At 49.3% G+C, this 27,547-nt stretch overlaps 1 protein-coding gene and 1 long non-coding RNA gene across 11 annotated transcripts in view; one reads left to right on the top strand and one right to left on the bottom strand.

The window, feature by feature from the left end:
- LOC121166533 (disks large-associated protein 1) overlaps positions 1-27,547 on the top strand; it is a 316,740-nt gene that overhangs the window by 233,255 nt on the left and 55,938 nt on the right. For 7 of the 10 annotated variants that reach the window (XM_040995705.1, XM_040995704.1, XM_040995707.1 and 4 more), the window contains one exon: positions 16,919-17,289. In XM_040995705.1, coding sequence (XP_040851639.1) covers positions 16,919-17,289 — 371 coding nt within the window. The remainder of the gene's footprint in view (positions 1-16,918; positions 17,290-27,547) is intronic. The other 3 variants (XM_040995706.1, XM_040995714.1, XM_040995713.1) reach the window with 1 other exon arrangement.
- LOC121166534 lies at positions 1,101-9,766 on the bottom strand. The gene is made up of 3 exons (XR_005885428.1): positions 9,255-9,766; positions 1,958-2,112; positions 1,101-1,292 (listed from the first exon to the last, which is right to left on the bottom strand). It is a non-coding gene; the product is annotated as an uncharacterized LOC121166534 (long non-coding RNA).

The raw sequence follows: 27,547 nt of genomic DNA on the forward strand, positions 1-27,547 counted from the left end.
GCATACACAAAATTCTTCCCTTTGGAAAAGGAGATCTGATTATTGCTACACTTTTTAGCCAGGATTTCTTCGTTTATTTGGAAAGACAGCGAGAGAAAGCAAGCTTGTGTCTTCTGTTTCATTCCCCATAGGGTGCTGGGCTAGCCTGAAGCCGGGGGCCTGGAATTCCATCCTGGTCTGCTGCAGGAGTGGAAAGAATGCAAGTATGTAGGCCATGTCCTGCCAGCAGCCCAGGGACACCAGCGGGGCAGCTGGGACTCAGAGCAGCTCTCTGACAAGGGATTCAGCGTGGCAGACAGCAGCTTCACACGCAGTGCCACAGAGCCAGTTCCCTGTTCATTTCTCCATTCTAGTTGCAGTGAGAGGATTTGATAAGATGTAGGACCTGCTTCGGCAGGGTCTCTGTCATTTCGCTATGGAGCTTGTGTTTTAAGTTCCTTTCACTACTTTTATAAATTTTCCTCATACAGACTTGTTAGTGGCACTTAAACATTTTTGTTTCTGTCGGTCGCTTTCTTTTCAGAAAAGCTCTATAGGAAGGCAAGTCCCTCCCCTGCACCGCCATCCCCCAAAAAAGCTTTTTACCTTGGGAAAGTCCCTTGATCTCTCTTGTCCTCAGGAGAAGAGAGTTCAAACCAGAAGGCCAAAGCCTTCTCAGGCATTACTGAATTCTACCCTTGCATTCCCCTGTAAAGGAGCTGAGACTTCAATAGGGTGAAGGAATCCACAAAGGACAAACAGCTTGTCCGAGTTCTGTCACTTTCAAGAGGAGCCGAGGAAATCTGAAAATGCATTAGATTGCATTTGGAAGGCCAAAGAACTGGATATAGATAAGCATAAAAGATTAATAATAATTTTTTTAAAAAAGCTAGGTTGCTTTCTAATAACTACACAAGAAGTCTGCACTGTTCAAGCACAGCCTAAACCTGCATTTCCTGAAGGACTACCTGCAGCCAAGCTCTGGCAGACAACTGGGAAGACATTATGATGTCTAAAATGCGCTGTCAGGAAAGTATCAGTGTGAAAACCTGACATTTGGAGGGCATTCCAGATGTCTTCCTGGACCAAGTGACACCTAAATTGATAACGTCAAGAAGAGGAGCAACGAATTTTCCCACAAGGGTGAATTTCCTGTACGGAGCCAGGGAACTTGATGGATGGAATCACGAGAGGTTACAGCGATCAGGACAATGAAGAGTTATTCTGGAATCTTCAAAACCCTCAATCCTTTACCCCAGGGCAGATTTGCACACAGGAGTGACAGGAGCTGTCGGCTGTTCTTCCGGTCTTGGCTGTAGGAGAACAAGGACAAGACGGACTTCATGTGAGCGATTCGCAAGTCTTTTCTCAACGCACAGACAACATACACTTCAGAATGGCCGTGCACCTTGCACACACAGGAGACGCAGCAAGTCTCCGCGAGGCAGGTCCGCGGGTATTCCCTTTAACTGCTTCCGCCGTCTAGAGGGCGACACTGTATGACTCACCTCCGCTGATTTCATGACCCATGGCTGCATCAAAACCCAGAACTGGAGAAAGCTGCTCTGAGATTCAGGAGAGGAGGTCGTGGCAGGATCCCAGGAGGGACGTAAGAGAGGAAACAAGGCCGGAAAGAAGTTAAAGGTGACACGGACAGTGCCAGCGGGATCAAGGGATGAAGAAGGGACTGAGGTGCCGAGCCCAGGAAGGTTAATCCATTGGGTGCGGGGGTGTTAAAACAACATGCACTTAGGAAACCTGGAGTTAGAAACTTACCACTGCATCCCTGGAAAGCAATCACACAACTCCAGGCAACGTCAACCTTTATTTAAAAAGAGGCAACAACAGGATAAAGAGGCTACGAGAGAGCCCAGAGGTAAAGAGTGGCTGCCACGTCCATCCCAAAAGCTCCACCGGGACTGGAGAGCGGCTGAGTTACCGGTGCCCAGGGAAACAAGCAGCCGCTGTAAATACCCACCTGTGGGTCATTGCAGCTGCCGTCGGGGCTGCTGGGAGGCTGGGAAGAGGTCAGGTTCAGCCGTGGCCGTTGGTTCAGCAGAGCTGCTGCAGGAGTGCCGCCGTGTTGGCACGGGGTCGAGATACCACCAATCGGCAGTACAGATATTTCTGGTGCTCTCCTCAGAAAAAAGAGAAATGCCATGAACTTTATTCTCCCTGCACGCACACCCAGAACTTTTGTTTTTCCCTTCCCCAGCCTCTACTCACAGTTTTCACAGGTTCCCCCTCCACCCCACACACACACCTAAAAACCTTTTATTTTGCAAAACCATAGGGAGTGGTGGTAGCCTGTGGCTAGCTGAAGACTTGGAACAATCAGTGCTTCAGAGCTGGGTTTATTGAAACGGTCTTGCCTGTGTCCTGGGGGAGATTGTAAACGAGATGTCAACAGGAGCTCTTTTGTGTGGATGGCATTCACGCCGGCAAGAGAGGAATTCTCTGGCTGTGCCCGTCTTTAAAGCAGATTTGTTGCTGCTTGGGCTAAAACGCTTTATCCGACAGCAGGCGCTAACAGCAAAGAATGAGTCACTCAGTGTGAGGGTAACTCGCTTCCCGCCTTAGCAAAGCAATGACTCAGTCATTTACATTTAGAAAGGAGGGCTCCTAAGAAGATTGCTTGAATTTTCAGCTGTGTGAGCCTCTTTTCCTGGCCGTCACGTGGGACAGTTCTGTCAACAATGCTGTTAACCCCGGGTGAGGGCAGTCTGGCCAGGCTGTTTTTCTCACTCCCAGGAAAACTTCTTGCTGTTTTGTTGGCTTTCTTTTTCAAACCCAAGGAGAAAGACAAACAATTTCCTTTCTTCCTCAATCCCTCCTCCTCCTCCCCCGCTCCTGTTTTTTTTTTTTCTTCCTGGTGAAGGACAGGCAATTTCAGTTTACTATAATTACTGCAGGCTGTGGTCTGCCTAGCCCCACCCTTAGAAGATAAGGCAACCGTTTTTATTACCTCTCAGCCAGGTGCCTGCGGGTGACAAGACGTGGCTTTATCGGGCGACCTGACAAGGTTATCTACAGCTGCAAAGGGTTGCACCTTGGAGCTGTGGCCATTCAAACGCTACCCTTTCCTGCGATCCATTTTTCCAACCCTTTATGGATAGTTAACTTCGATCCAAAGACTCGCTCGACTTTTCTCAACGTTTTCCGCATTCCTGCTCCTAAGGAGCCTGTCCGGTTGGGTTCCACTAGCAACCAAAGTGGCCGTTAAACAAAGCAGAGAAAATCCTGCGTGGGTCAGCTGCCCCCAGGAGCCCACTGCGCACAGCTGGAATGTGAGGCTTCCACGCCAGCCCCACTCAGGAGATCCCAAAATCTCTTGGTGCAGCAGCATTTCAGGGCTTGTGGAGAAGTTTTCAAGGTGACCCTGGCTTTAAAACTTAGATAGCCTTTCCTTTGTGTGTAAAGCCACTGAAAGGAACTCCATAGCAGCAGACAGTGCAGGGTTTGTTTAAGATCTAAGCCCTGATACGTGCAGGTTCGCCCTTTGCCTGGGACACACACGCCTACTTCAGAAAGTTCACAGATCATGGAATTCAAACCCAAGTTTATTTTGGTGCAAAAAAAAATCCTTAGTCTCATGCAGTTTTTGCCACAATTAGCCTTCTTTTTTTTTTTTTTTTTGCATGAAGTTTTGGAGATTCTACCTTTTTGATCCCATTTTCTGGGAACTTTGTAAGTTAATCCTCTGTCTATTGATGCTTTATTCAAGCCGTGTCGGGTGGATGTCAGGTACCCCAGGCGTTGGAATTGTGAGGAAGCATGCTCTTTTGAAATGATTTTCAAGTTGCACACGGACTTAGAGCTTGCACCCATAAACAGTGCCTGACACAGATCAACGCTCAGGCCAGTGACCTGGGCTACATCAAATCAGCCAGAGCCCGGCCAGGCCCTAGCACCCGCTGCCCTCCTGTCAGTGCAAATCACCGTGGGCCAGGTCAGACTGTAGCCTGAGGGTAGGGGTTGGTAAAGAAAGGGCGGGGCAGAGTTCAGCAGAATCAGGCACGCCCCCTTTGCAAACGTTATTTTCCACCAGGGTACATCTGACCCCAGACACACAGTATTGCACACTTTGGGAGAGAATGGCTAAAAGCCCTATTCCCGAGACAATAAAAAGCACCAGAGTGTGTTTTCTGAGGGTGATGTGTGAAACCCGACCAGCGTGAGGAGTGTTCACTGTCTGGCAGCGACGGACTCGGTGCACGGAGCCGGTAATACCCGTGGACTAAGTTTATTAACAACATCAGACTTGTAAGGACTGAGGGTCCTGTAGGCACAAGAGAGGAGAGTTTGATGCATTTATATCTCAATAGCAAGAGGGAGTCTCTCTTCGTTTTGTCAAATGATATCCACTCGGTTATTCTCTTGCAAATGATATCCAGTTGACGTCCTCCGACAGAGAAACCTACGAACATCCAGACACCCAACCGAGGAAGTCAGGAAGGATGGGGAGTGTGGATGCACAGTGGTTTATGACCTGTTGGGACCACTCACATCGCACATTGGAGTGGCACATCCAGTCCCGGCTATGGTGATTCCTACCCCACTTAGGATCCAGCTTCCTGCGGGCTTCAGCACAGCCCTGCCCTGGCTGGCGCAAGCATTTGGAGAGTGAACCAGTTGATGGAAGAGATCTCTGTTGCTCTACCTTTGAAGCAAACAAGTAAATACATTTTTTTTAAGTTCAAAAAAATGGATATTTTGAAAAAGCTATGGATGCTCTTTAAAATTTTTTTTTTTGCACCAAAATTAACTTACTTTCAGTGTCTACTTTTTGAATAATAAAGCCTCATTTTGGCTCTGTCTTTTCTTTAAAGACATACAGCCAGGCCCAGAGCAATGGCTCAATTGGCTAATCCTCTACCTCCAAGCATTAGGCTCCACTTCTCATCCAGCTCCCTGCTTGTGGTCTGAGAACAAAGCAGAGCATGGCCCAAGGCCTTGAGACCCTACAAACACATGGGAGACGCAGAGAAAGCTGACTCCTGGCTTCAGAGCAGCTCAGCTCTGGTCATTGCAGTTGTTCGGGGAGTGAACCAGCAGATGGAAGATCTTTCTCTCTGTCTCTCTTCCTCTCTGTAAATCTCCCCATCCAATAAAAATAAATAAATCTTAAATAAAGACATAAAGCCTTGCACAACCCACAGCACTGAGTGGTCCACTGCATGGAGCATGAGGAGCAGGGGTTCCTCTGCGGGAGGACCCTGAGGGGCCCTCTGGCCACTCCAAGCTCTTCCTTCGATCCTCGCTCCTTCTTTAGCAATCCTGGAGACCATGAGGCAAGTCCTGGTCCTGGAGCTGTGTGCGGTGTGGCAACACACCCTCACCTCAGTCTGCACACAGGTTTGCAAAGGTAATAAAGGAGTTGGTGCTCCTGTGCCAGCTGAGTGAGCAATGTGTTAGCAAAGTCCTCACTCCCAGGCACGTCTGGCTCTATCTGGCTCCAGATAGGGACCTAGCCAGCTCACAGAACCTTCCATTTAGAAAGAGAAGGCAGCTCTTCCACGTGTAAGAAGGGAGCCAGCTTCCTGCCAGTGTGGACCAGGGGAGACGGCAGTATTGGCTCATGTCATTGGGTCTTGCTGACACCCGTGTGGGAGACCTGAATACCTTCGGGGATAAAACGATAGATGGTATCTCCCTTTTTCTCTCTCTCTCTCTCCCTGACAAGTATGTTTTAAAATAAAAATTAAAGGTACAAAAAAAAAAGGTTTTGGTGGGAACGAGTTCGATTCCAGTCTGACTCCACCTGGGCAAACTTAGACGAGCCAGCGACGGAGCCTCCTTTCCATCTGCAGCATTGAGATCATAACCTCAGTAAGAATTTAATGAGACTCCAATGAAAGCATTTGGCTTTATTATTAAACCCTCAGTGGTGGGGGAGGAAGAGGGGGGAGGAGGGTGCTGGAGAGCAAACTCATAGAGGTTTCACTGCTGGCCTCACTGGCTACCCAGGTTCCTTTTGATTGACTTTTGGCAAATAACAGGCACCTAACTAGGAGGTGGGCTTTGAAAAACACTTTAAATAGTCCTGAGAGTGGGTGGCAGACAGGTCTGCTGGGGGCCTTGAGTCTGCCCACCTCTTCCTCAGGGACGCAGTTGGAACATGAGGCATCCTTTGAAAGTACCAACACTGTTCTTTGAGTGTCTGCAAGGCAGTGGAGCCTTTCTGGTCCAAGTGGGCTGCTACTAACAGGACCACAAGGCTAACTCAGACAGTATTTCCCATGATTCCTTTAGAGGGAGCTTCGGGAGGAAAGAGGGGGGAGTTGGATGAATAATTAAGTGCCTAAGTGCAGATACCTCCCACAGGCCTGGCTCCCAGGCCCAGGTCATTATCCTCCTCCTCCTGCTCAGGGTTGAGTTTGCCTGGGGCAGAAGCCCACGCAGGTTCTGGGTGAAGCTTCCCCTACAGCTCCTGGTCTTGGAGCTGCAGCTTCAGCTAACTCAACCCTCCCTGCAACACACAGCGGGGGGGCGGGGGGTGGGCGGTTTGCCAGGGAGCAGGGACTACTGGTAATCCAAGTGTCAGTTAGACCTCAGCCGCCCTGGCTTGGCATTGGATATGCCCAGTCCTGATGTGCAACCGCCTCTCCCTTCTTGAAGAAAGACCAATCGGCTCTCTATGCTGGCACCCTGTACCCTGTTTCTATCCACAGTCATTAGTTACCCTTGGGGAGGAACGTATTCAAGCATTTCTCTGTCTCTTCACCAGACCTAGCTGGGAGGCAGGAGACTGCGGGATTCCACTGCAGATTCGTCCGTTGTTTCTGGTCCCCATCATCCCATTGTATGATGATGTGGCTTGTGCGGTGACACCCTGGATGTGAAGGAAGCCCCGTGACCCTCCATCATCCCACTTGTGTGCAAGCAGACAAAGCAGCAGCGAACAAGTCCCAGGAGCAGTAGGAGCAAGGAGAGAAACGGCTGTGCAGGAAAGGGCTGCTAACACACCAGGGCCCTCCACGGTCACCAGCAGGCACCCGTGGGTGACACTCTGCAGGAGGACAGTAAATGGATGGCATCCTAACAGGAGGTTAGGACCTGAGACACCAGCTCCACGTCCAAAGTTGGGGGGCTGGCATACTTGAATTAGGCTGGCACTTGACCAGTGCCACACAAAAGCGCACGTTGATGATCAAAGATGGTACAATCGCCCCCCTGCCTGTGGGGACCTGGTGCTGGGACTCCTGGTATGAAAACCTGCAGATACTCACTTCCTTCCATGAAACAACATGTTCTGTGCCTAGAAGCTGGGCACACCCTCACGCGCCTTCTCAGTCCTCTCTAGGTGCCTTGAGAGATCTACAGGGTGAACGCAGTGTGAGTGGCTGTCGCAATGCACCGTGTGGGCACTGGGAAAAGTCTCCAGGGTGGACTGAAGGTGCAAATGCACAGCTCACCAATACGGAGCCGCCGGGCTCCGAGGAGGCAGCGTAGGGTGGCAGGTGCCACGGAGGTGGCCTCGCTGGGGCATTTATTTACCCTGAGGAACCCCCCTTTCCTGATCAAGTAGCCCCTTTTTCTTTTCCTTCAGGAAGTACTCACTCTCCCCTGTTCATTCCCCCAGGTGCTTCAGGTACATCTATGTCCCACACGTGTTCCAAGCGACATCCGTGACCGAGACAGGCTGCAGCGCGTGCCCTGCGCTGACTGCTTCCTAGTGAACACATTCCTGTCGTCCGGTCAGGGGGAAAAGCCACTGGCAGGGAATATGGGATCTGGTTGCTGAGAAGGGATAGCAGACACAACATGAAAACTGGTCACAGAAAAACCAAAGAGAAAAGTTTGCTTCCCTCCCCAACCAGCCTGAATTCCAACGAGACCTATCCTGGTCTCACTTGAGGGGCTGGTGGACCAGCTGCCCAAACAGGAAACCTTATATAATCCTGTAGCTGACCTTGGGCCCCAGATCTTCCCCTCCTGTAAACAGTCCATTCAACCCAGGAAGATCCATCGACCTGGCCAGGACACATTTTGCAAAACACACACATTGTTACATGTGTTTAGTTTTTTTTTTTTTTTAAATAATCCAAGCGGAAGTGATGTATCTGACTCAGGGTTAGCAATCACTTCATCAAGTCATGGAAACAAATGGAAATTGAAGCCCAACAGATGAAACGACCAAGCGGCCGCTTGTGTACACGGATGACTCAATAGCACCTGTTGGAAAGGCTGGGAAAATGAGCCGTGAAATCCTGCTCGCATTCCCTGCTGGAAGCAACACCCTTCCCTGCTCTGTAAGTGAGTAAACCCGATGTTCTCCGGAGCCTGGCTTCCACAAGGCGGCCCTGGCCGTGGGAAGATATTTTTTCTTCATTGCTGGTCAAGTGATTCTTACTCAGAGTCTCAAATTTTTCACCTTTAGTCTTGGCTCATAGTAGCAACAGATGTATTCTTTGGAAACCTTCTGTTTCGAATATTTAACTTATCGGCAAGTTACAGTAAAACTTCACATGAAAAGTTTTAGACCTTAGCCCTGGATCTGGGCCCTCTGAACCGACACCCTCCCCATCATGGTGTAATGTCCTCTAATTTAGTTAATGAATGAAACTTTCTAAAGGGAGCAGTTACTTTGATCTCAACCTCCTTAGTTTCCAGGGAAGATTTCCAAAGCGACGTGCAACAGATGTCACCTCTCTCTCTCTCTCTCTCTCTCTCTCTCTCTCTCTCTCGGACAACGACCTGAGTGGCTCACAGTTATCCTTGGTCCACAGCCCCCATGGGCAAGGGAGCACCTGTGCGGAGGGAAGGAGGGAGGTCAAAAATGCTGCCCTTGGCATCTGGGTGGGTGTTTGCCCCACACAGAGATCAGAGATAAAAGAGTTAAGGTGGGGCATGCAGGCATGTTCTCTGGGAAGCCAGGCCTGCAATGTGGAAACCCTGAGTTAAATCCTTGTAAACAGGCTCCAAGAACTAGCAGTGTCTGGCCTGGGAGGAGGAGTCTGGAGGAAGTACAAATTCCGCTAGAACTGGCAAGTTCAACCGTCCTCCCACCCCCATTCCCTGGTTATGAATCCTCACCACCATCCACTGCAATCCTTGAACTGGGAAGGAAAACGTCACAGCAGTTCTTGCTTTTTAATCTGCCACCTAATATATATATATTTATATCCTAGTAGCTGGTTCGAAACAGAAACAACAAAAAAAAAATCCCTCCCGACGCAATGCAGAGATATATTTTTTTTTAAACCTGCAGCTACGGTCATATTCTCGTGACGATATTAAGTTTAAAAGGCAGAAAGTCATAGTTCTTGACTTACTCTTTTTTGGACGAAAAGGCCGAGTTGTCCCCCCTCTTCTCACAGCAGCGCCTCACCTTGAAGTTGAACCGCGGATTTCAGGAGTACGTAAATGCTGTTCCGATCCTGGCCACAAGGCGACACTCGCGAGTAGGATTGCTTACAGCTACACTTTGTTTTCTCAGACTTTGGGCTGGGTGGGACCAGCCAGGGAGGTGGGGGAATGGGGAGCGGTGGTCATGGAGAGGCAGCTGGCTTGGAAAAAAAAAAAAAATGTTCCCTGAAATTATGCCACTTGCCATTTTATAAGTCAAAGGTTGCCACGTTACCTGTTGCCAGGTTCCCGAAAGGGCTTGGGGAGAATGTGGGCGAGAGGGGCGCAGCCCAGAGTCGTCGGCTTGGTAGCTCTTTTAACTGAGTTGGCGCTGGCATTCACGGAGCAGCTGCTCGGCATTGTTTGGTTGTAGTTCTAACAGAGGAGTGGCCGTCTCTGACATCATTTCCAGGCATCAAGTGCCTGGGGCTTTTTAGTTTTTTTTTTTAATGACTCTCACTTTCTGATCCCGCCCTGCCTGGAGCTTTGTACAGTACTCGCACTGTGCAAAACAGCATCAGTTCAGGAAGCCCAGAGTTTTGCAGGAACTTGTTAAAGCAACTTGGGTGCCTCTTAAAAAAAAAAAAAAAAAAAAAAAACCTGTGACTCTGAAACAAACCTTCCCAGTCTCTCCCCCACAACCCGTTCTGAGAACAATGTCGTGTTTCATCCAGTCAACAGCCGCTCTCCCCAAAAGAGGCAGCGATTATCAGCTGAATAGATCTCCAAGCCAGACACGCCGAGGCTTGGGCATTTATCTGGCATTAGGAAGTGTCTGGAATACTGGTAACTAGGGACCAGCCAGTAGTCTGCCCACCCTGCCCACACACACACACACACACACACAGCTTTTTCTACTTTGTAAAGGGAGGATGAGTGTGTCATCTTTGCGGTTTCCGTGGAAGATGACTTCAGTGGAAGTCAGCCACCTCTTGGGAGCCTGTCCTCCAGCGGAGGCCAATGGCACACTATGTCTCCACCGCCCCCCGCGGTCTCCGCGTCCCCTGCCGGGCAGCTGACCACCACACTCTGGGTGGCCTGCTGTGAACAGTCTGCAACAACATAGTCGTGTGCATTTTTCTTCTGTAGAGTTGCTTTCTGAGCTATTTCCATCCGTTTGAAAGGCAGAGAGAAACGGTGCAACAGGCAGAGAGCTCCCATCTGCTGATGCGCCCCCCAACTGCCGGGGCTGGGCCGGGCTGCAGCCAGCAGCTGGGAGCTCCACCCCGACCTTCCACTTGAGCTGCGAGGACCTAGCAGCCTGAGTCATCACCATTGCTTGCCAGGTGCGCACTAGCAGGAAGTCGGACCCGGGAGTGGCTCGGGGACAAACCCAGCCACTGCGCCAGGAGATAAGAGTGTCCCGAACAGCACCGAGACAGCTGTGCTCAATGTGCTTGCTTCCTGCAATCTTGGAAAAGTTGCAGCTGGTGCACCCTGTGTGGGCCCCTTCAGGTTCAGTTGTTCCTTCTCTGGCTCTTGCCTGAGTTCCTGTGGAGCACTGAGCATTCTGCATGGAGGCGTCACTCCTGGGAAACGCTGGGCTTTGTTGGATTCTTTTGGGGGGTGAATAGAAGCAGTCTGAGCTAGTAAAATGACGGGGGTTTGAAAGCTTGAGCATTCCAACACTCAGGGCTGCCATCACCTGGCCCTGCACCTTAGAATGTTTGTATCAAGTCAAATGGGAATGTTGCAGTCTGCTCACTAGCGGTCACGGCTCACTGTCCCATCCGGAGTAAGGGTTTGCTCCCTGGAGAGGAGGAACATCTAGTAGCACTTCAAGGGCCTGAACGAATTCGCCATCTCTTGCTCCCCTGGCTCGGCGCTTTGTCTTAATCCTTTTTTACTCCAGTAAAGCATCCAAGACATGTTACTTAGAAAGATAGGGTTTTGGGGGGGGGAGGGGGAGATGCAGTTCATGGATTTGGAGGTTCAGAGCCAGAGCTAAAGTCAGGGAACAGTGGGTTTCCTGCAGTCAGGGTCCCAAGGTGGCACTGAGCAACCGTGGAGAGAGGACAACCCATGTTGGGCTTGTCTGTCCGTGAGAAGCTGCCATGATTCCAGTGATGCCTGCTCTAGTCACCTGAGCCAGCCTCCTGCCACACAGTGCCACCTTTTCTCTAACTTCTCAGCCAAAGATGGGCTGCTTGCGTACACCAGCCGCTGGCTGAATGGGCCATCCTGCATCTTGGAGCTCTTGCCCGGGCGGCTTCCCTTGGGACCCTACACTCAACCAGCCCTGTCATCAGCCACCGAGCAGCCCTCCAAAAAACACGGAGCACCTGCTTTCCTTCTCAAACACCCTTCTCTTTATTCCTCGCTCTTAAGATGCAGTTTCTTCTTCTCAGAGCATCCTGCAGTTCTCTGTTAAAGAGAAGTGGCCAGAACAAGATGTTGGGGCAAGCTCCCTCACCCCCGCTGTTGCAGATACCACAGTCAGTTCACACACCTCTGCAGAAACAGGCGCCAGACCTGATGCAAAATCCACAAGCCCGAGCTGTCCTAGTCTGGGCTGTTGCAGTGGCTTCTAGATTTTGTCCTTTCCCTTCACACTTTTTCTCTTTTGCTCTCTTCATAAATGCTCCCTAAAATAGACTACAGGTTCAAATGAGCTCTCAGATATGTTCTGTTTTTTTTTTGTTTAAGATTTGATTTTATTTTAGAGAGACCGGGAGATCCTTCAGCCATTGGTTCACTTCTCAATGGCTACAATGGTTTTGGCTGGATTTGGCTGAAGCCAGGAGCTTGCTCGAGGTCTCCCCACATGGTGGCGGGAGCCCAAGCTCATGGGTCATCTTCTGTTGCTTTTCCATGCACGTTAGCAAGGAGCTGGATTGGAAGCAGAGGAGCACACCTTGCCTGTCTCTATAATATGTTCTTTGGATTTGCAGAATCCAACATCAGAGCGTTTCACACCGTCTACTGATGAACATCCATTCTGTTTGAGCTTCAACCTGTTATAGATCAGAGTTTTGGTAAAATGCAATAAAAAAAATACTAGCTAAAAGGACATCTAAGAAGCAAAGCATATAAAAACGAGCCCCGTGTTTTGTTTTTGTTAGATTCAGCAAACACTGTACACTAAATAGAAGCTTCCTCTCGGTTTGTATAGCATTTCCCATCTTGCACGGTAACCAACATGGTAGCGTGTGAACCGACATCCAAGTGGGGATAATGCTTTACACAGCCTCATTCTATGCACAGTGCAGTGCTGGAAATGTGTACAACTAGCCCTCCAGACGGAAACTTGCTCAGTTACAGCTATCCATGACAAGAGCAACTTGGAGCCAAACTCAGGGAGAAAGAGATATGCACAGTCAACGCTGGCAAATGGGTCAGAGCCATTTCCAACTTCAAGTCGTCAAGGCCATCCGGCTCCAAGCCGTCAAGGCCATCCGGCTCCCAAAATCTTTTAGTGAGTCTTTTATTTTTGTATTTTGAGAAGCACGGAGGCAAATAGACAAAGAGCTCCCAGACAACAGGTGAGGACTCAAAGGCTTGGGTCCCTGTCATGAGCAAAGGAGACCTGGATGGAATTCCAAGATCCTGATTTCAGCCTGGTCCAGCCATGGCTGTTGCGTTTATTTGGGGAGTGAATCAGCAGATGGAAGATCTCTCTCTCCCCTCTCCCTTCTTCCTTCCAGATTTTACTCTGTCACACTATGTTTCAAATACATAAGTAAATAAACTTTTTCAAAGACAGAGAACTGTTCCCACTCGTTGGTTCATTACCAAAACACCAGTGAAAGCTGGGAGTTGGGGACTCTACCCAGGATTCCCACGTGCGTGTTAGAACGCAGTGACTCAGCCATCACCGCTGCCTCCCGGGGGACATTAGCAGGAAGCTGAGTCGAGAGTGAAGCCTAAGCTCTAAGGAAGACACTAGCCGCTAGACCAAATACTCCCCCCGCCAACTTGGGTTTTGAAATTCTGCTTTTGAGGGTGACTAACTAAGCGTAAGTCTTTCACTGTTTCTGGATCTGGCATTTCGCACACTTGCGGGTATTCGGACTTTCTTCGTGGTGTTGAATAGTGAAGATGGTGTTTCAAGGCTTCTTTGGGGGGGGGGGGGGGGGCCTGGGGGTTTGGCCTGCAGAGCTGGGAACGAGGGACGTGGAGGGAAGTCAGGGCTTTGGATGGTATTTCTGGAACAGCCTACGGTGTCAGATAATCGGGCAAGAAGGAGGGAGTGTGAGGAACTTGTGCTGTGAATCCCGCTTGCTCTCCTTCAGAGGGAAGCTTCCAGATTTGAATTCTGTTTAAATTCCTGCAGGAGGAACGCAGGAAGCTTTTGACTGAGGTAGGACCGTGCCAGACCTCACGTGGCCATGAAATTTGGTGACACATTGGAGCAGGTGGCAGGCTCTGTAGCTAAGCCGCTGCTTGGGATGCCTACCATCCCCCATCCGGGTACCTGGGCTCCGGTTCTGCTCGGAACCGGATTGTAGCAACAGATGATGGCTGGAGAGCTTGGGTCCCAGCCATCCACATGGGAGACCAGGCTGGAATTCCGGGTCCCTGGCCTCTCCCAGGCCCAGTTGCAGCTATCACAAGCATTTGGAGAGTAAACCAGCAGATAGGAGCTCTTTTTCTGTGTTTTTCAAGTAAAATGAAAATAAGTACTTTCTCGCTTTTGAAAATGTGTTTATTCATTTGAAGGGCAGAGTTACAAAGAGAGAGAAAGATCTTCCATCTGTTGCTTCACTCCCCTAAAGACCACCATGGCTAGAGCTCGCTGGGTCCCAGGCCAGGAGCCAGGAGCTTCTTCTGGGTCTCCCACATGGGTGCAGGTGCTCGAGCACTCAGACTATCCTCGCCTGATTTCCTAGAAACGTGCGCAGGGAGAGGATTGAAAGTGGAGTGGCTGAGATTTGAGCTGGAGCCCAGATGCGATGCCAATGCTACAACCTGAAACGTCACAGCGCCTGCCCCCCCCAAACAAATAACATTTTTAAATAAAAAAAACTCCCCTCATGTTATAACCGTCCCCCACATTGCCTAGCACCACCCATCTAAGACCATGCAGCTGGTTCCTGTCTGCTTTTAAGCTGCTTTATTCAAAGTGGGACCGTTTCAAACCCTTAGCTCCGTTGGGTGTCAGAGCTGGGCCTGTCCACTGCAGAAGCCAAGCTCCTAACATTCTCCTTGCCCAACCTGACCCTGGTAAAACTGCATTTGACCTGGGGCGTGTGGGGACACACAGCCCTAAGTGCAACCATCACCCTGGATGGGATCTAACATCCCCCACCCCATGATTATACCATGGCAGGCTATTTACTATATATCACAGAAGATGAAATGGTATCATGTTTAGCTGGATTGTTCATTTTTTAAAGATTTATTTATTTTTCTTGGAAAGTCAGATTTACAGAGAAGGAGAGACAGAAAAATCTTCTATCCACTGATTCACTTCCCTAAGTGGCCGCAATGGCCAGAGCTGAGCTAACCCAAAGCCAGGAGCCAGGAGCTTTTTCTGGGTCTCCCATGCAGGTACAGATCCCAGGACTTTGGGCCATCCTCTACTGCTTTCCCGAGCCACAAGCAGGGAGCTGGATGGGAAGTGAAGCTATCGGGACATGAACCGGCACCCATATGGGATCCTGGCACGTGCAAGGCAAGGACTTTAACTGCTAAGCTACCGTGCCAAGCCCGCATTGTTCAATCTTGATTACCCATGCTCAAAGAGGAAGCCTGGGAGAGCTGATGACAAACCGTGCCTGAAACAATCCAAAGGACCAGAGAGTGGATGCTCCGATGTGTAGGACTTAGCTTCTTTCCAGGGTGATGAGCTGCATGGCTTGAGAACGCCTTGCGAACAAAATTTTGAGTTCACACTGGGAAGGCTTGTCTTAGGGCCAACAGAACAGGATACAGATCCAATCTTAGTTGTGCTCCTTCCCTCTCCCACTCACCACAGGCTCTCGGTAGGGTCACTGAGACGGAGCACTCTCCCTAATCCTGACGGCCCACAGGCAGCGCCCTGGTGGGTTCCGTGCCTTGCACGAGGAGGCCATGTCCCAGCAGCTGAGCCAGGGGCTTCCCAGGAGGGCCAGCAGAAGGGTTCTGCTCCTGACCCTGGATCTGTGAGTGGCCCGAGGAAAGCAAGCAGTTCACAGCAATGGCCCCCATGTAGTTGGGACTACAGGTGACAAGTGGAGACTGTGGGACCAGGTCTAAGTACAATCATGGTAATGCCATTTATGAATGGAAAAGGCCTGAGGTGATGAGGAGAAAGTGATGAAACATAACAGTTTGCAATTTTTTAATTAATTTATCTGAGACATAAAGAGAGACAGGCAGGGTGCTCCCACCCTCTGCTCTATCCCCTAATCACCCACAATGACAAGGGCTTGACCAGGTGGCAGGAACCCAACTACTTGACCCACAGCTTGCTGACCTCCCAAGGCTCTGCATTCGCAGGAAGCTGGGATCTGGAGCTGAGCCAGGCGCCGAACCCAGACACTCTACCGGCAGACAAAGGCATCTTAAACTGGTTTCTCCATCACCAAGCCAAACATCTCTCCTTGAAAAAGTTTTTAAGGGGACCAAACAAGCCCCCAGAACTGACTCTTCACCGATGGGAGTTCCCACTCAGAAACCTAAATAGATCTTTTATGACCTTTATTTTGTTAAATCACACTCCACAAATGGCAAGCAGAAAACTCATGTGGAAAGCTTACTCTAAGATCCTCAGGGTTGCACTCAGTCGGCCGGGAGAAGGGTTAGGGGCCGTGCTGGATGGACTCTCAGGGAAAGCTCGGCGAGTCCACACCACGCATGGACCCGCGTGTCCTCCATCCAGACCCCTTAAAGGGAAGCACATCAGGAAACAGGCTCATACAGGCCAAACACACACACCGAGACTGAGTTCTAATGCCAGGCTTTCTGTACAACAGGGAAATGTGGTGCACTCCCTTTGCAGCAAGCAGCCCTGCTTCACAAACAGACCCAGGTTCACAACAAAAATGGACAATGAGCACCTGTCAGAGAAATGAAAGAGGGTGGGAGGGTCAAGCGACAGAGTGGAGAAGACAGAAACACAGCCAAGTGGAATGAGAGAAGGAAAGAGGGTGGGGTGATGGCTCTCACTGAAGTGCATTGCAGGAACTTGCTGCGCTCGCTCCTGGGACCCCAAGCCTTGTCATTAGGGTCAGCACACGTAGTCCCTTTACTCTCTCTGCTTTTTTTCCCCAATGTTCTCAGCCACAAGGATTTTCCCTAATGTGACACTCTTTCTAACCTGAAGTGCGTGTTAACACTTTCCTGAGAAGGTAGAGACGCACCACACTTTATCCACGTGTTTATACCATGTTGTTGCCCGGGCAGATTCCTGCAGATGGTTGATTACGTCTCCTGGGAATTTCCATCTCAGAGGTGGATGTCGCCCCTTACCTTTGTGGGATATCACCTCATGGGAGGTCCAGGTGTCCCAGCTAAGCAGGGGTCTTCCGTGTCTGTCACCGGACTTGTCTCCACATCCAGTGTTGTAATGCTGTTGTGTGTGCCCCTGGTTCCAAAGGCTGTCAGTTACAATATCAGATCTGGAAGCCCACCCAGAAATCACAGTGTCTTTGTTTTCACTGTCTTCCAGTGTCATCTTGCATTACAACATATAAGAAGACTCCACCTCCAGTCCCACCCAGAACTACCACGAAACCTTTCATTTCTATCACAGCCCAGAGTAGCACAGAATCTGCGCAAGATGCCTACATGGACGGCCAGGGCCAGCGTGGGGACATCATCAGCCAGTCTGGACTCAGCAACTCCACGGAGAGCCTGGACAGTATGAAGGCTCTGACTGCCGCCATCGAAGCCGCCAATGCCCAGATCCATGGCCCTGCCAGCCAGCACATGGGCAATAACACTGCCACCGTCACCACCACCACCACCATCGCCACGGTCACCACCGAGGACAGGAAGAAAGACTTTAAGAAGAACCGATGCCTCTCCATTGGGATCCAGGTAACTACCTCCCTTCCTGGGTTTGAAACGGGAACCCACAAGTGAGGAAGAGTCTCTGTGTTGGCCCGTAGGAGGATAGAGCCACAGTATGACTGCATTTGTACATTAACTGGCTGTGGGCTTCCTGCAGTTGGATGTGGTCCAAAACCATGGATGAATTTATGTCTATAGACGGTGTAACTAGCAGCTTTTTATTATTGTTGTTATCAAAGTTCAATGTATGACTCAAACTCTAAGATAATTCAAAGAATGTGAGTACATTCAAATGTAAAGTGCATTTGAATCCTCAACAATGAAGGAGGCACACCGAAGTCACCTCAGTTGTCGGTTGTGTTACAGTCTGTTCAACCCCACTGAGTTACCCGGTGGGAAAAAAATGGGAGTCATTTCTCCTGGGTGTGGGAGAGCAAGACCAGAGTGAGTGGTGGTGTGGAAAGCAATAACTCAGCTCCCAGCATCACCAGGGAGGAATGTGCAGGGGCCACAGCCCGATTGCTGGCTACTTAATCATGCATTTCATAAGTGCAGTAGACAGCTCAGCAGGCTTCTCGATTCGGGTCACTGTTTCCTGTCTGTCTCAGATAAAATTGATTCTGCCTTTTTTTTTTTAAACTACTGTTTAGTTTGGGTTACCCTGCTAGAGATTTCCTTCTGTCAAAATGATTTTTTTTTTCTCTTCATTCTTACTGTGCAGTATCGTTCAGCAGGTGCCCGTTGAATTGTAGCTTCTGTTTGAGCTCCAGTAAGCCTGCCCACATGGAACCATTCCTAGGCACATCTAGACAGCAGGCATGAGGCACTTCTCACAGTATTTTCACAGTCTGTTTTGAAAAGTCCACCTTTAAAGGCGATTTAGCTTTGTCTAGTAGCAGTGAGTCACAAATCTTTTTATAATTCCTGGGTTGCCATGGCACAAGTTGCTGAATTTCCCTGAAGACATTGTCACATTTGGACTTGGAAGTGGATGACACGGTGGGAGTGAAGGCCCAAAGGCAGGGCCCACACCTCACCCGTCTCTCCCTCCCACCACCCCGATCCTTGGTTTCTTCATTTATCCCTTACAGGATTGTTTGGACAACTGAATTTCCAAAAATCTACCTTCTTATGGAATTATTTTTAAAGGGTGCAAAGTTTCAGTTTGAGATGAGGGGAAAAAAATCTTTTTTTTGGAAAGATTTACTTTTTTTTATTAGACAGACATACAGAGAGAAGGAGAGAGAGAGGAAGATCTTCTGTCCAATGATTCACTCCTCAAGTGGTCGCAATGGCTGGAGCTGAGCTGATCCAAAGCCAGGAGCCTGGAGCCTCTTCTGGGTCTCCCACACATGTGCAGGGTCCCAAAACTTTGGACTGTCCTCAACTGCCCAAACCAGCACCATATGGGATCCCAGCATGTTCAAGGCGAGGACTTTAGCCACTAGGTTATCACGCCAGGTCTGAAGGGAAAATTCTAGAGCTGGCAAATGCTGATGATTGTGCAAGAACAGGAGTGTGCTTCCATCATTGAATGGCACACTTAAAAATGCTTAGAGATCAGGCCTGGCACTAATCGGGCCTGGCAGCCCCACTTCCCATCTAGCTCCCTGCTTGTGGCCTGGGAAAGCAGTCGAGGACGGCTCAAAACCTTTGGGACCCTGCACCCGTGTGGAAGACCTGGAAGAGGCTCCTGGCTCCTGGCTTTGGGTTAGCTCAGCTCCAGACATTGCGATCGCTTGGGGGGTGAATCATCAGATGGAAGATCTTCCTCTCTGTCTCACCTCCTCTCTGTATATCTGACTTTGCAATACAAATAAATCTTTAAAAAATTAAGTGATGTGATGTCATAGACCACTTAATGCAGGGACATCTTCTGAGACACACAGGTCGGGGGGGGGGTGTTTTTGTGGGAATATTGTAGGATGTGATGACACCAACTAAGATAGCTACGGTGTCATAAAGCAGCATGTTGTCTCCTAGGGTACCACAGTTGTTGAAAATGTCTTCACGCGGGGCCTGACCACATGCGCGGGGCTCTAAGCAAGCACAGGGTCGGCACACCAGGGCTCCTCACTGTCAGATGTAGCTTTCTCAATCATCTCGCCCTCCACTAGCCAAACACACTGACATTCTCTCTCCTGCTTTGGATGGGATCAGTTTCTTTTAAAACAGATATATTTACCCTGCGATTTCTTTCGAAAAGTGTGAAACCCACTTTGTAAGTTGAAGCAAACAACCCTAGCTATTATATATAAGAGAACATCTGTCAGCAATGAGATCTAAATAAGAAGATCAGTTATAGAGAGAAATTTGCACACAATGACCAGAGCTAAAAGATGCTAATATCCTGATACTTTGTGGGATTCTTTTGCTTTTATTTTTCTTTTTCAAAAGTTTAATTTTCTTTTTAATATTGTTTGCATAATTGAGAGCGATGTTTTACCCATGTGGACCTGATGAGGGTGGGGAGGGTCAGACTTGAAGGAAGATGAGTGGAACAAATGCTTCAATTTTTTTTCTCCTGTGTCCCCTTCTCCTTGCTGTCAAAAACATAAGCAACCCAGGGATGCGAGATGGTCATTTGATGATGCCTTAGAGACCCAGATGTGGGGAAGAGTGTTCCAAGGTGTTATCTGAGTGGTTTTGATAGTTCTGAGATGTTGCTGGTTTCATTGCTCCAGGGTTGAGAAAATCTTTCCAAGGTCTATTGGTTGACAAAGTCCACCTTAGTGCATCCACAGACCCAGGAACATATTGTAAAATTTGGCCAGGAGAATTGTTCAGCCTGTTCTGCTCTCCATCTTCCTACAGGGCAATTGACTTCCTTTGCTGGTCTGGCTGAGCTGCTTGTCACATCCTTCGTGTGTATCTGGGTCTGCTGTCCACTGCATGGGCATCAGTAACTGAGGAGGCCCAGTTTCATTGCATACATTGCAAGACCAGACAACACATCTTGTGATTTTTTTTTTCTCCTTATGGCTGGGATCTGTATCCAGCAGTCCATTGCAGGGTCCCCGTTTGCCTGGGGTGACTTCAGATTGACTCTTGTGTGTGCCCACCAGTTCAGGGTCAGGTGTGGTCTGTCTCCTGCACCAGCCAACACACATAGTGGTGGATACAGCTTGGTCAATTCTGCCCCCGCTCCAGATCTCACATGAACCAACAGGTTCTGTGGTGTGGCCCAACCCAACTAGCCTGCCAGATCCAATCCTCACATGTATCAGTCAGTGGGTGCCACAGCCTAATGGCACCCTTCAGCAGGCCTGCCCCCAGCCATGGCTCTGATGCTCACCAGCTGGAGCTGCAGCCCAGCAGAGGAGTGCCCACATTTTTCTTGCCAGGCATGCTCCTTGTCTTGGAGCTTGTGCCTGCCAGGAGGTACTGTAGTCAAGCCTGACATGACTCACACTTCTCATACTCAGGCCTGGCCTAGGTGCTTGACAGCTGGTGCTGTGGCCCAGTCTGGTTACCCTTCACCCATGTTGAATCACTCCGGAGGGTGTGACAGTCTAGCCCAGCCTGGCCTATTCCCAGTCCCAGCTCTCACGCTCACCAGTAGAAGCAGAATCCCTGCAAGGGAGTCATGTACATTCCTACATGCATGACTAAGTCCTAGGTCTTGCATGTGCCAGCAAGTGCTGCGGCCCAGTCTGTACTGGCCCATAACCAATCTCAACATTCAGTATCAGATTCAGCCCAGCCTTTTCCCGTTTCACAGCAGGTACAGCAATCTAGTTCAGCCTGGCTTACTCCCAGGTCTAATGTGGACTGACAGATGTTGTGGTCCAACCATGCCTGTCCTGCACTCCATCCTGGCTCTTGCTCATGCAAGTGTGTGTTGTGGACAGACCCTGCTCACATATATGTCAATGGGTGCTGCAGCCCAACTTGATCTAGACCGACCCTAGCCCTCACACTCACCAGCAGGAATTATGACTTAACAGAGGCATTCCTCAAGTTCCCCTGTCAGTCCCACTTCCAGCAGTGGATCTCACGTGTGCGAGCAAGTGCTTCTGCCCAGACTGCATGACTGGCCTCCCAGTCCTGGCACTCATTGGTGGGTACTGTGGCTTAGCCCAACTGGCCTGTACCCATTCTTGCTCTTATTGGTGATTGCCACAGCCTTGCCACTCCAAGACGTGGCTGTCATGTGAACCAGCAGGTGCCAAGACCTAGCCTTGCCTGTCCCACACCCATTCTGGCCTCAAGAGCATCTGCAAGTGCTGGAACCTAGCCCAGTTTGAGCTATCCCCAGACCTAGCCCCCACACACATTGATGGGTGCTAAAGCCTTACCCAACCTCCACCCACAGCCTCAGTGGGGACCACAGCCCAGCAGGTAAGTCCTCAGAGTTCCCCTGCAGGCCCGTTCCCAGCCCTGAGTCCCACAAGTGCTGATGGGTGCAGTGGCCCTGCTTGGCATGATCTGCCCTCAGTTCCATCTTTTGCATATGCCAGTGGATACTCAGCTTGGCCCTGCCCAGCCTGTCCCCAGACTCAGCCCACACAAATGCTGACAAGTGCTACAGACTTGCCTGGTCTGGCTCGCCTTAGCCCAACTCTTGTACTGCCCTGCAGAAGCTTCAGCCTAGTTGGGGAATTCCCTGCATTTCCCTATCAGGCCTGCTCCCAGCCCCAGATCCCATGCATGCCAACAGGTGCAGCGATCCCCAGGTCTTGGCCTTTGTGCGTGCAAGTGGGTGCTACAGCCTGGTCTGCCCAGCCTCCTCCCAGCCACAGCTCCCCTGAGTATCAGGTGGGTTCCTGTCAGGTGAGCTCTGTGGTCTAGCCTGACTCAACCCGTCACCATCCCCCAGCTCTCTGCATAAACCATCGGGTGTTGCAGTCTCACAGAAACCAGCCCACAAATACTTTATAGAATCTGCCCCCAGATCCAGTTCTCTCACTATCTGGTGGGTGCTGTGGCCCAGCCTGACATGGCCCACCCCCCTGCTCTGACACTTGTGGACAAGTACTACAGCCTAGTCCAGCCAGGTGTGCCCCCCAGCTCCAGCTTCTGCCAATGCCAATGGACTACGGGTGATGCTTTTCAGCCTATCCCAGGTCTCCCACGTGGGCAGGTGCCTTGGCCTGACCCAGACAAACCTTCCGTTTCCCCTCTCTAAACTATTTGTTTCAGCCCCCTCACCTACCTGCAAGGCCCAGTCTGCGGAGGATCCCAGAAGTCATTCCTCTCCTATTCTGTGTGTGCATGCCCTCAGCTGTTCCCACTCTAACATGACCCTGACCTTGTTCCCCATGCAGTCTGGAGCCCCACTCCATCTGGGGGGTCTGGGGGGTGTTTTCTGTCTTGTTGTTTCCTGTCTTCTCCACATATCTATAAAAACAAAACAAAATAGACAAACAAGAAAGGAATGAGCAGCGATGCTGGCACCCTGGTGTAGTTAACACAAACTTGGCACCAGCCAGGCCCAGAATGCCCACCAGCTACTGGCTGCTTTTCTCCCAGCAGTGTAACATTTCCGTAGCAAGGCAACCTGGACAGTTGCCTACAGCTCACGGAAAAAGATGGTAACCCTTTGATGCAAAGGTGCTGGCAGTTTAGGGAGGCAGGGCAGGGTCTTTCTTTTCTTCTCTCTCTCTCTCTCTCTTTTTTTTTTTTTAGGACTTATTTATTTATTTGAATGGCAGAGTGAGAGACAGAGACAAAGATGAAGACAAAGAGAGATCTTCCATCTGCTGGTTCACTTCCCCAGTGCTCATAATAGTCAGGGCTGCATCAAGTTGAATCCAGAATCCCAGAACTGTGTTTGGATCTCCCACGTGGGTATCAGGGGCCCAGGTACTGGGGTCATTTTCTGTATGTTAGCAGGAAGCTGGATCTGAAGCTCAGAATGGCCAGGACTCCAGGCAGAAAGCTGATACCCCTACCACAGGGATGTGTGATGAGGGAGTGTGATGTTTCCATCGCACATACCCCCCCTTTGGTAAGTTTTGAACCAGGAAGAAGAAGTTGAGTCTCCATTCTAGTGCTCATGACCCTGTTTCCTTTCTTTCTTCTTTTCTCTATATATGAAGGGTCTTTGTTCTTAGGAAATGATCTATCTTGCCTTTTTTTGCAAAACATTTCACTGGGTCACTTTGATGTTACCCTACAGTATAAAGCTGGAACATGCTACTTTGGCTGCCATCCAAAGCATTTTTAATTTTCATGCATGTAGCCATATGGAATTGATTAGAATCTAGCTGAGGAAATCAAAAGCCAGGATTGTGACTTCAACGGAGGCAGTTTAATACACAGAATTGGTTACACAAGTCTGGGAAGGCTGTGAGAGCAGTAAAAGATGCAAGAAGTCTTCACCACTCCTAGACTTGATAAGACAGAGAAGGAAGGGTGAGGTTACCGGGCTTAGGGGGTCAGAAGAATGATGGCGTATGTCCAGCCCACTGGGACCTCTGAGGGGTGCAGGGCATCTGGGACCGCTGCCTCAGGGAGCAGGAAGCTGCAGCCATTGCACCCTGGGATGCTGAGGGATGCCAGCAGGAGGTGCAAACAAGGAAGAAGCCCCTGACCTTGTCCTGCCTTCCTTTGTGGAAAGAACGTAACTTGGAGATGTACTGCATGGAAACCTGAGATGCAGATAAATCTGCAGAATGCATTTGCATGATCATGATAAACATGAGCTGTTTTCCTCCATGTGCAAGTACATTTAAAACCTACCATGAGACCCGGCGAGGTAGCCTAGCAGCTAAAGTTCTCGCCTTGAATGCACCAGAATCCATATGGGCGTTGGTCTGAATCCCAGCAGGCTCTGCTTCCCATCCAGCTCCCTGCTTGTGGCCTGGGAAAGCAGTCGAGGATGGTCCAAAGTCTTGGAACCCTGCACCCATGTGGGAGACCTGGAAGATGCTCCTTGGTTCAAATTGGCTCAGTTTGGCTGTTGTGGTCACGGGGAGTGAATCATCGGATGGAAGATCATCTTCTATGTCTCTCCTCCTCTATGTATATCTGACTTTCCAATGAAAATAAATAAATCCTTAAAAAAAAAAAAAAAAAAAAGGAAAACCCTACCATGAGGGGGCCAGCTGTGGCACAGTGAGTTAGGCTGCCACTTGGGACACCAGCAATCTGTAAGAGTGACAGTTTGAATGCCAACTGCTCCACTTCTGATCCAGCTTGCTGCAAGCACACCTGGAGATGCAACAAAAGACAGCTCAAGTTCTTGGGATCCTGCCTCCCATGTGGGAAACCCAGATGAAGTCCCAGGAGCCTGCTTCCAGCCTGACCCAGCCCCAGCCATTGTGGCTATTTAGGGATTGAACCAGCAGTTGGAGAATCTCTCTCTCTCTCTTTAACTCTGCCTTTCAAACACATAAAAGGAATCTTAAAAAAAAAATTTTTTTTAATGAAGAGAGAAAGTCTAGGATGAGTTGGGAATATCTCTCAGCACTATGATTCCAGACAACACTGAAGCCTAAGTCCAACTCTGTCCCGGGGCTGTGCTGACTGGCACCAGCTGGGGCGGGGGGAGGACTGCTGGGTTCAGATTTACAGCAGAGTTCTATGCCATTATCACAAAGTCATGGGCAACACCAGCAGTGATTTTAAAAATAAATGTACTTTTGCGGGAAAGGCAGATTTACTGGAACAATGGCTCAACTAGCTAATCCTCTACCTCCAAGCGTCAGCATCCCATATGGGTCTCAGTTCGAGTCCTGGCTGCTCCACTTCCCATCCAGCTCCCTGCTTGTGGCCTGGAAGAGCAGTGGAGGACGGCCCAAATCCTTGACCTGTGCAGCTGTGTGGAAGATGCAGAAGAAGCTCCTGGCTCTGGGCTTCAGATTGGCTCAGTTCCTGCCACTGAGGCCATTTGGGAAGGAACCAAATGGAGGCTCTTTCTCTCTGTTTCTTCTCTCCATAAATCTGATCTGCCTTTCCAATAAAAATAAATAAATCCATTTTATTTAAAAATATGTTATTTTATCTTTTCTTTTAAAATATTTTATTCATTATTATTGGAAAGAGATTCACAGAGAGAGAGAAAGGTCTTCCATCCGCTGGTTCACTCCCCAAGTGGCTGCAACAGCGGGAGCTGAGCCGATCCAAAGCCAGGAGAAAGGAGCTTCTTCCAAGTCTTCTACTTGGATGCAGGATCCCAAGGCCTTGGGCCATCCTCTACTGCTTTCCCAGGACACAAACAGGGAGCTGGACGGAAAACGGAGCAGCTGGGACGCGAACCAATGCCCATGTGGGATCCTGGTGCATGCAAGGCAAGGGTTGATCCACTAGGCCACTGCAACAGGCCCAAAAATAAATAAATCTTTTTTAAAAAAGATTCAGACATTTCCTTTATTATTTGTCCATCTGTAAATATATATAGACACACATATATATCTAACAGTTTTTAAATGTTAATTATCTACAAGAGAGGCAGACCCAAAGAGAGAGAGAGACAGAGAGCAAGCTTTTACCCATAGATCCCCACTTTCCTGTAAAGGCTGAGTTTGGGCCCGCTGAACCTCACAGCCTGGAACTCAATCCAGGCGCCCCAAATGGGAAGCCACTGGAGCCATCACCACTGCCTCCTTTGATCACCATCAACAAGAACCTGGAGTCAGGAGCCGGGTGCCGAACGCAGACCCTGCAACATGGGCTACATAAGTAATTAGTGGCTACATCTTTTTAAAAAAGATGTATTTAATAATTATTTTTATTGGAAAGTCAGATATAGAGAGAGGAGGAGAGACAGAGAAGGTCTTCCATCGTCTGATTCACTTAGCTTAAGTTAGCTTAAGCTAAAGCTAAAGAAATTATCTAAATTTTTCATTTGCCCCCGAATTAGCTACATTTTCCAACCATAATGCATGAAAATGAAACAGATAATAAAAGAGGGGAGGGGGGAATCCCAGTGCCTGTAAAACTGTGTCTCATGATGCAATGTAATAAAATAATAATAATAATAATAATAAAATAGAAAAAAAATCCAACATTTGAACATATTAAGATATCTAAATAACATTTGAATGGAAGAGGAAATTCAAAATGACTATGAAGGGAATGACAGTGGAAGTTCTGTAAATCGTTTCTGCGCACTTAGCCAGAGCTGCAGTCTGAAAAGAATTTATAGCTCTGTGTTCTGTCATAATGATGAAGAAATATCCCAAATCCAAAACACAATTGACAAAGAAAACAAACACAAAACTAACAGGAAGAACGTAATCATGGTGAGAGTGGAGATGCGTGCACTAGAAACGGAAACAGAGCCTGGCGATGGCAAATCCGGTAGAATTGACTCCTGAGAACTGGTTCTGAACAGAGAGCAAATGAAAGGCAAGTCTGAGAATAAGAGAAACTTCAAGCCACTAATTACTTACGGAAGAAGGGCATGACCGTCTGGAAATTACAAGAGCCTTGTTACAATTTATTGCTGGTATACGTGTTTATTTTTTTTTAAGAGAGATTACTTTTTTAAGATTTATTTATTTTTATTGGAAAGCCAGATATACAGAGAGGAGGAGAGTCAGAGAGAAAGATTTTCCATCCTCTGGTTCACTCTCAAAGTGGCTGCTGCAGGGTTCCAAGGCTTTGGGCCGTCCTTGACTGCTTTCCCAGGCTGCAAGCAGGAAGCTGGATGGAAAAACGGGGCTGCCACGATATGAACCCGGCGCCTATATGGGATCCTGGCACATTCAAGGTGAGGGCTTCAGCCGCTAGGCTACCTCGCCAGGCCCCAATGCTGGCATATTTAAACGCAAGATATAACAGACATTTATGGAAATTACTGGTACTGAAGGAAGGAGCAATTAAAAAGCTGGGACAAAAAATCTAGCAACAATAAAATAAATAGCAAAAATAGTAAAAACAACAAAAATCTCCGCAAACAGGGCCCGAGTCGCCTGGCATGGGTTCTTGGTCCCCTCTGGGAGGGCTTGTTTTCCTCAGTGGAAAAGACAGAGCAGTGCATAGCAGGCCCACGGGCACACGGAGTGTTTGGCAGCCCATTGGAGCTTGCAGAGGACGACTGGGACCAGGGCAGAGGATGGAGAACAGAGCAAGTTGGACAACTACCCCAGCTAAAAGATGACAGTAAAAACCTGGGCGAATGGAGACTCTAAGGCCAACTGTGCCAGTCAATGGACATTGCAAGGGGTCTTTCATCCTTTCGGTCAGTGAGATCAACAGCATTTCAGAACTATTGAAACCACTTGGCTGCCCAAGAGCGTATGCCACATTGGAACTCTGGGCTGATGTGGGGTGGCTGTTCCCCATCCCTGGGTGCTGGGGTGGTTGAGAGGCTGGGTGTGGCTTCTCCTCTTATCTC

This window comes from Ochotona curzoniae, unplaced genomic scaffold, assembly GCF_017591425.1.
Source record: "Ochotona curzoniae isolate NIBS_2020 unplaced genomic scaffold, NIBS_Ocur_1.0 patch170, whole genome shotgun sequence".
Lineage (NCBI taxonomy): Eukaryota > Metazoa > Chordata > Mammalia > Lagomorpha > Ochotonidae > Ochotona > Ochotona curzoniae.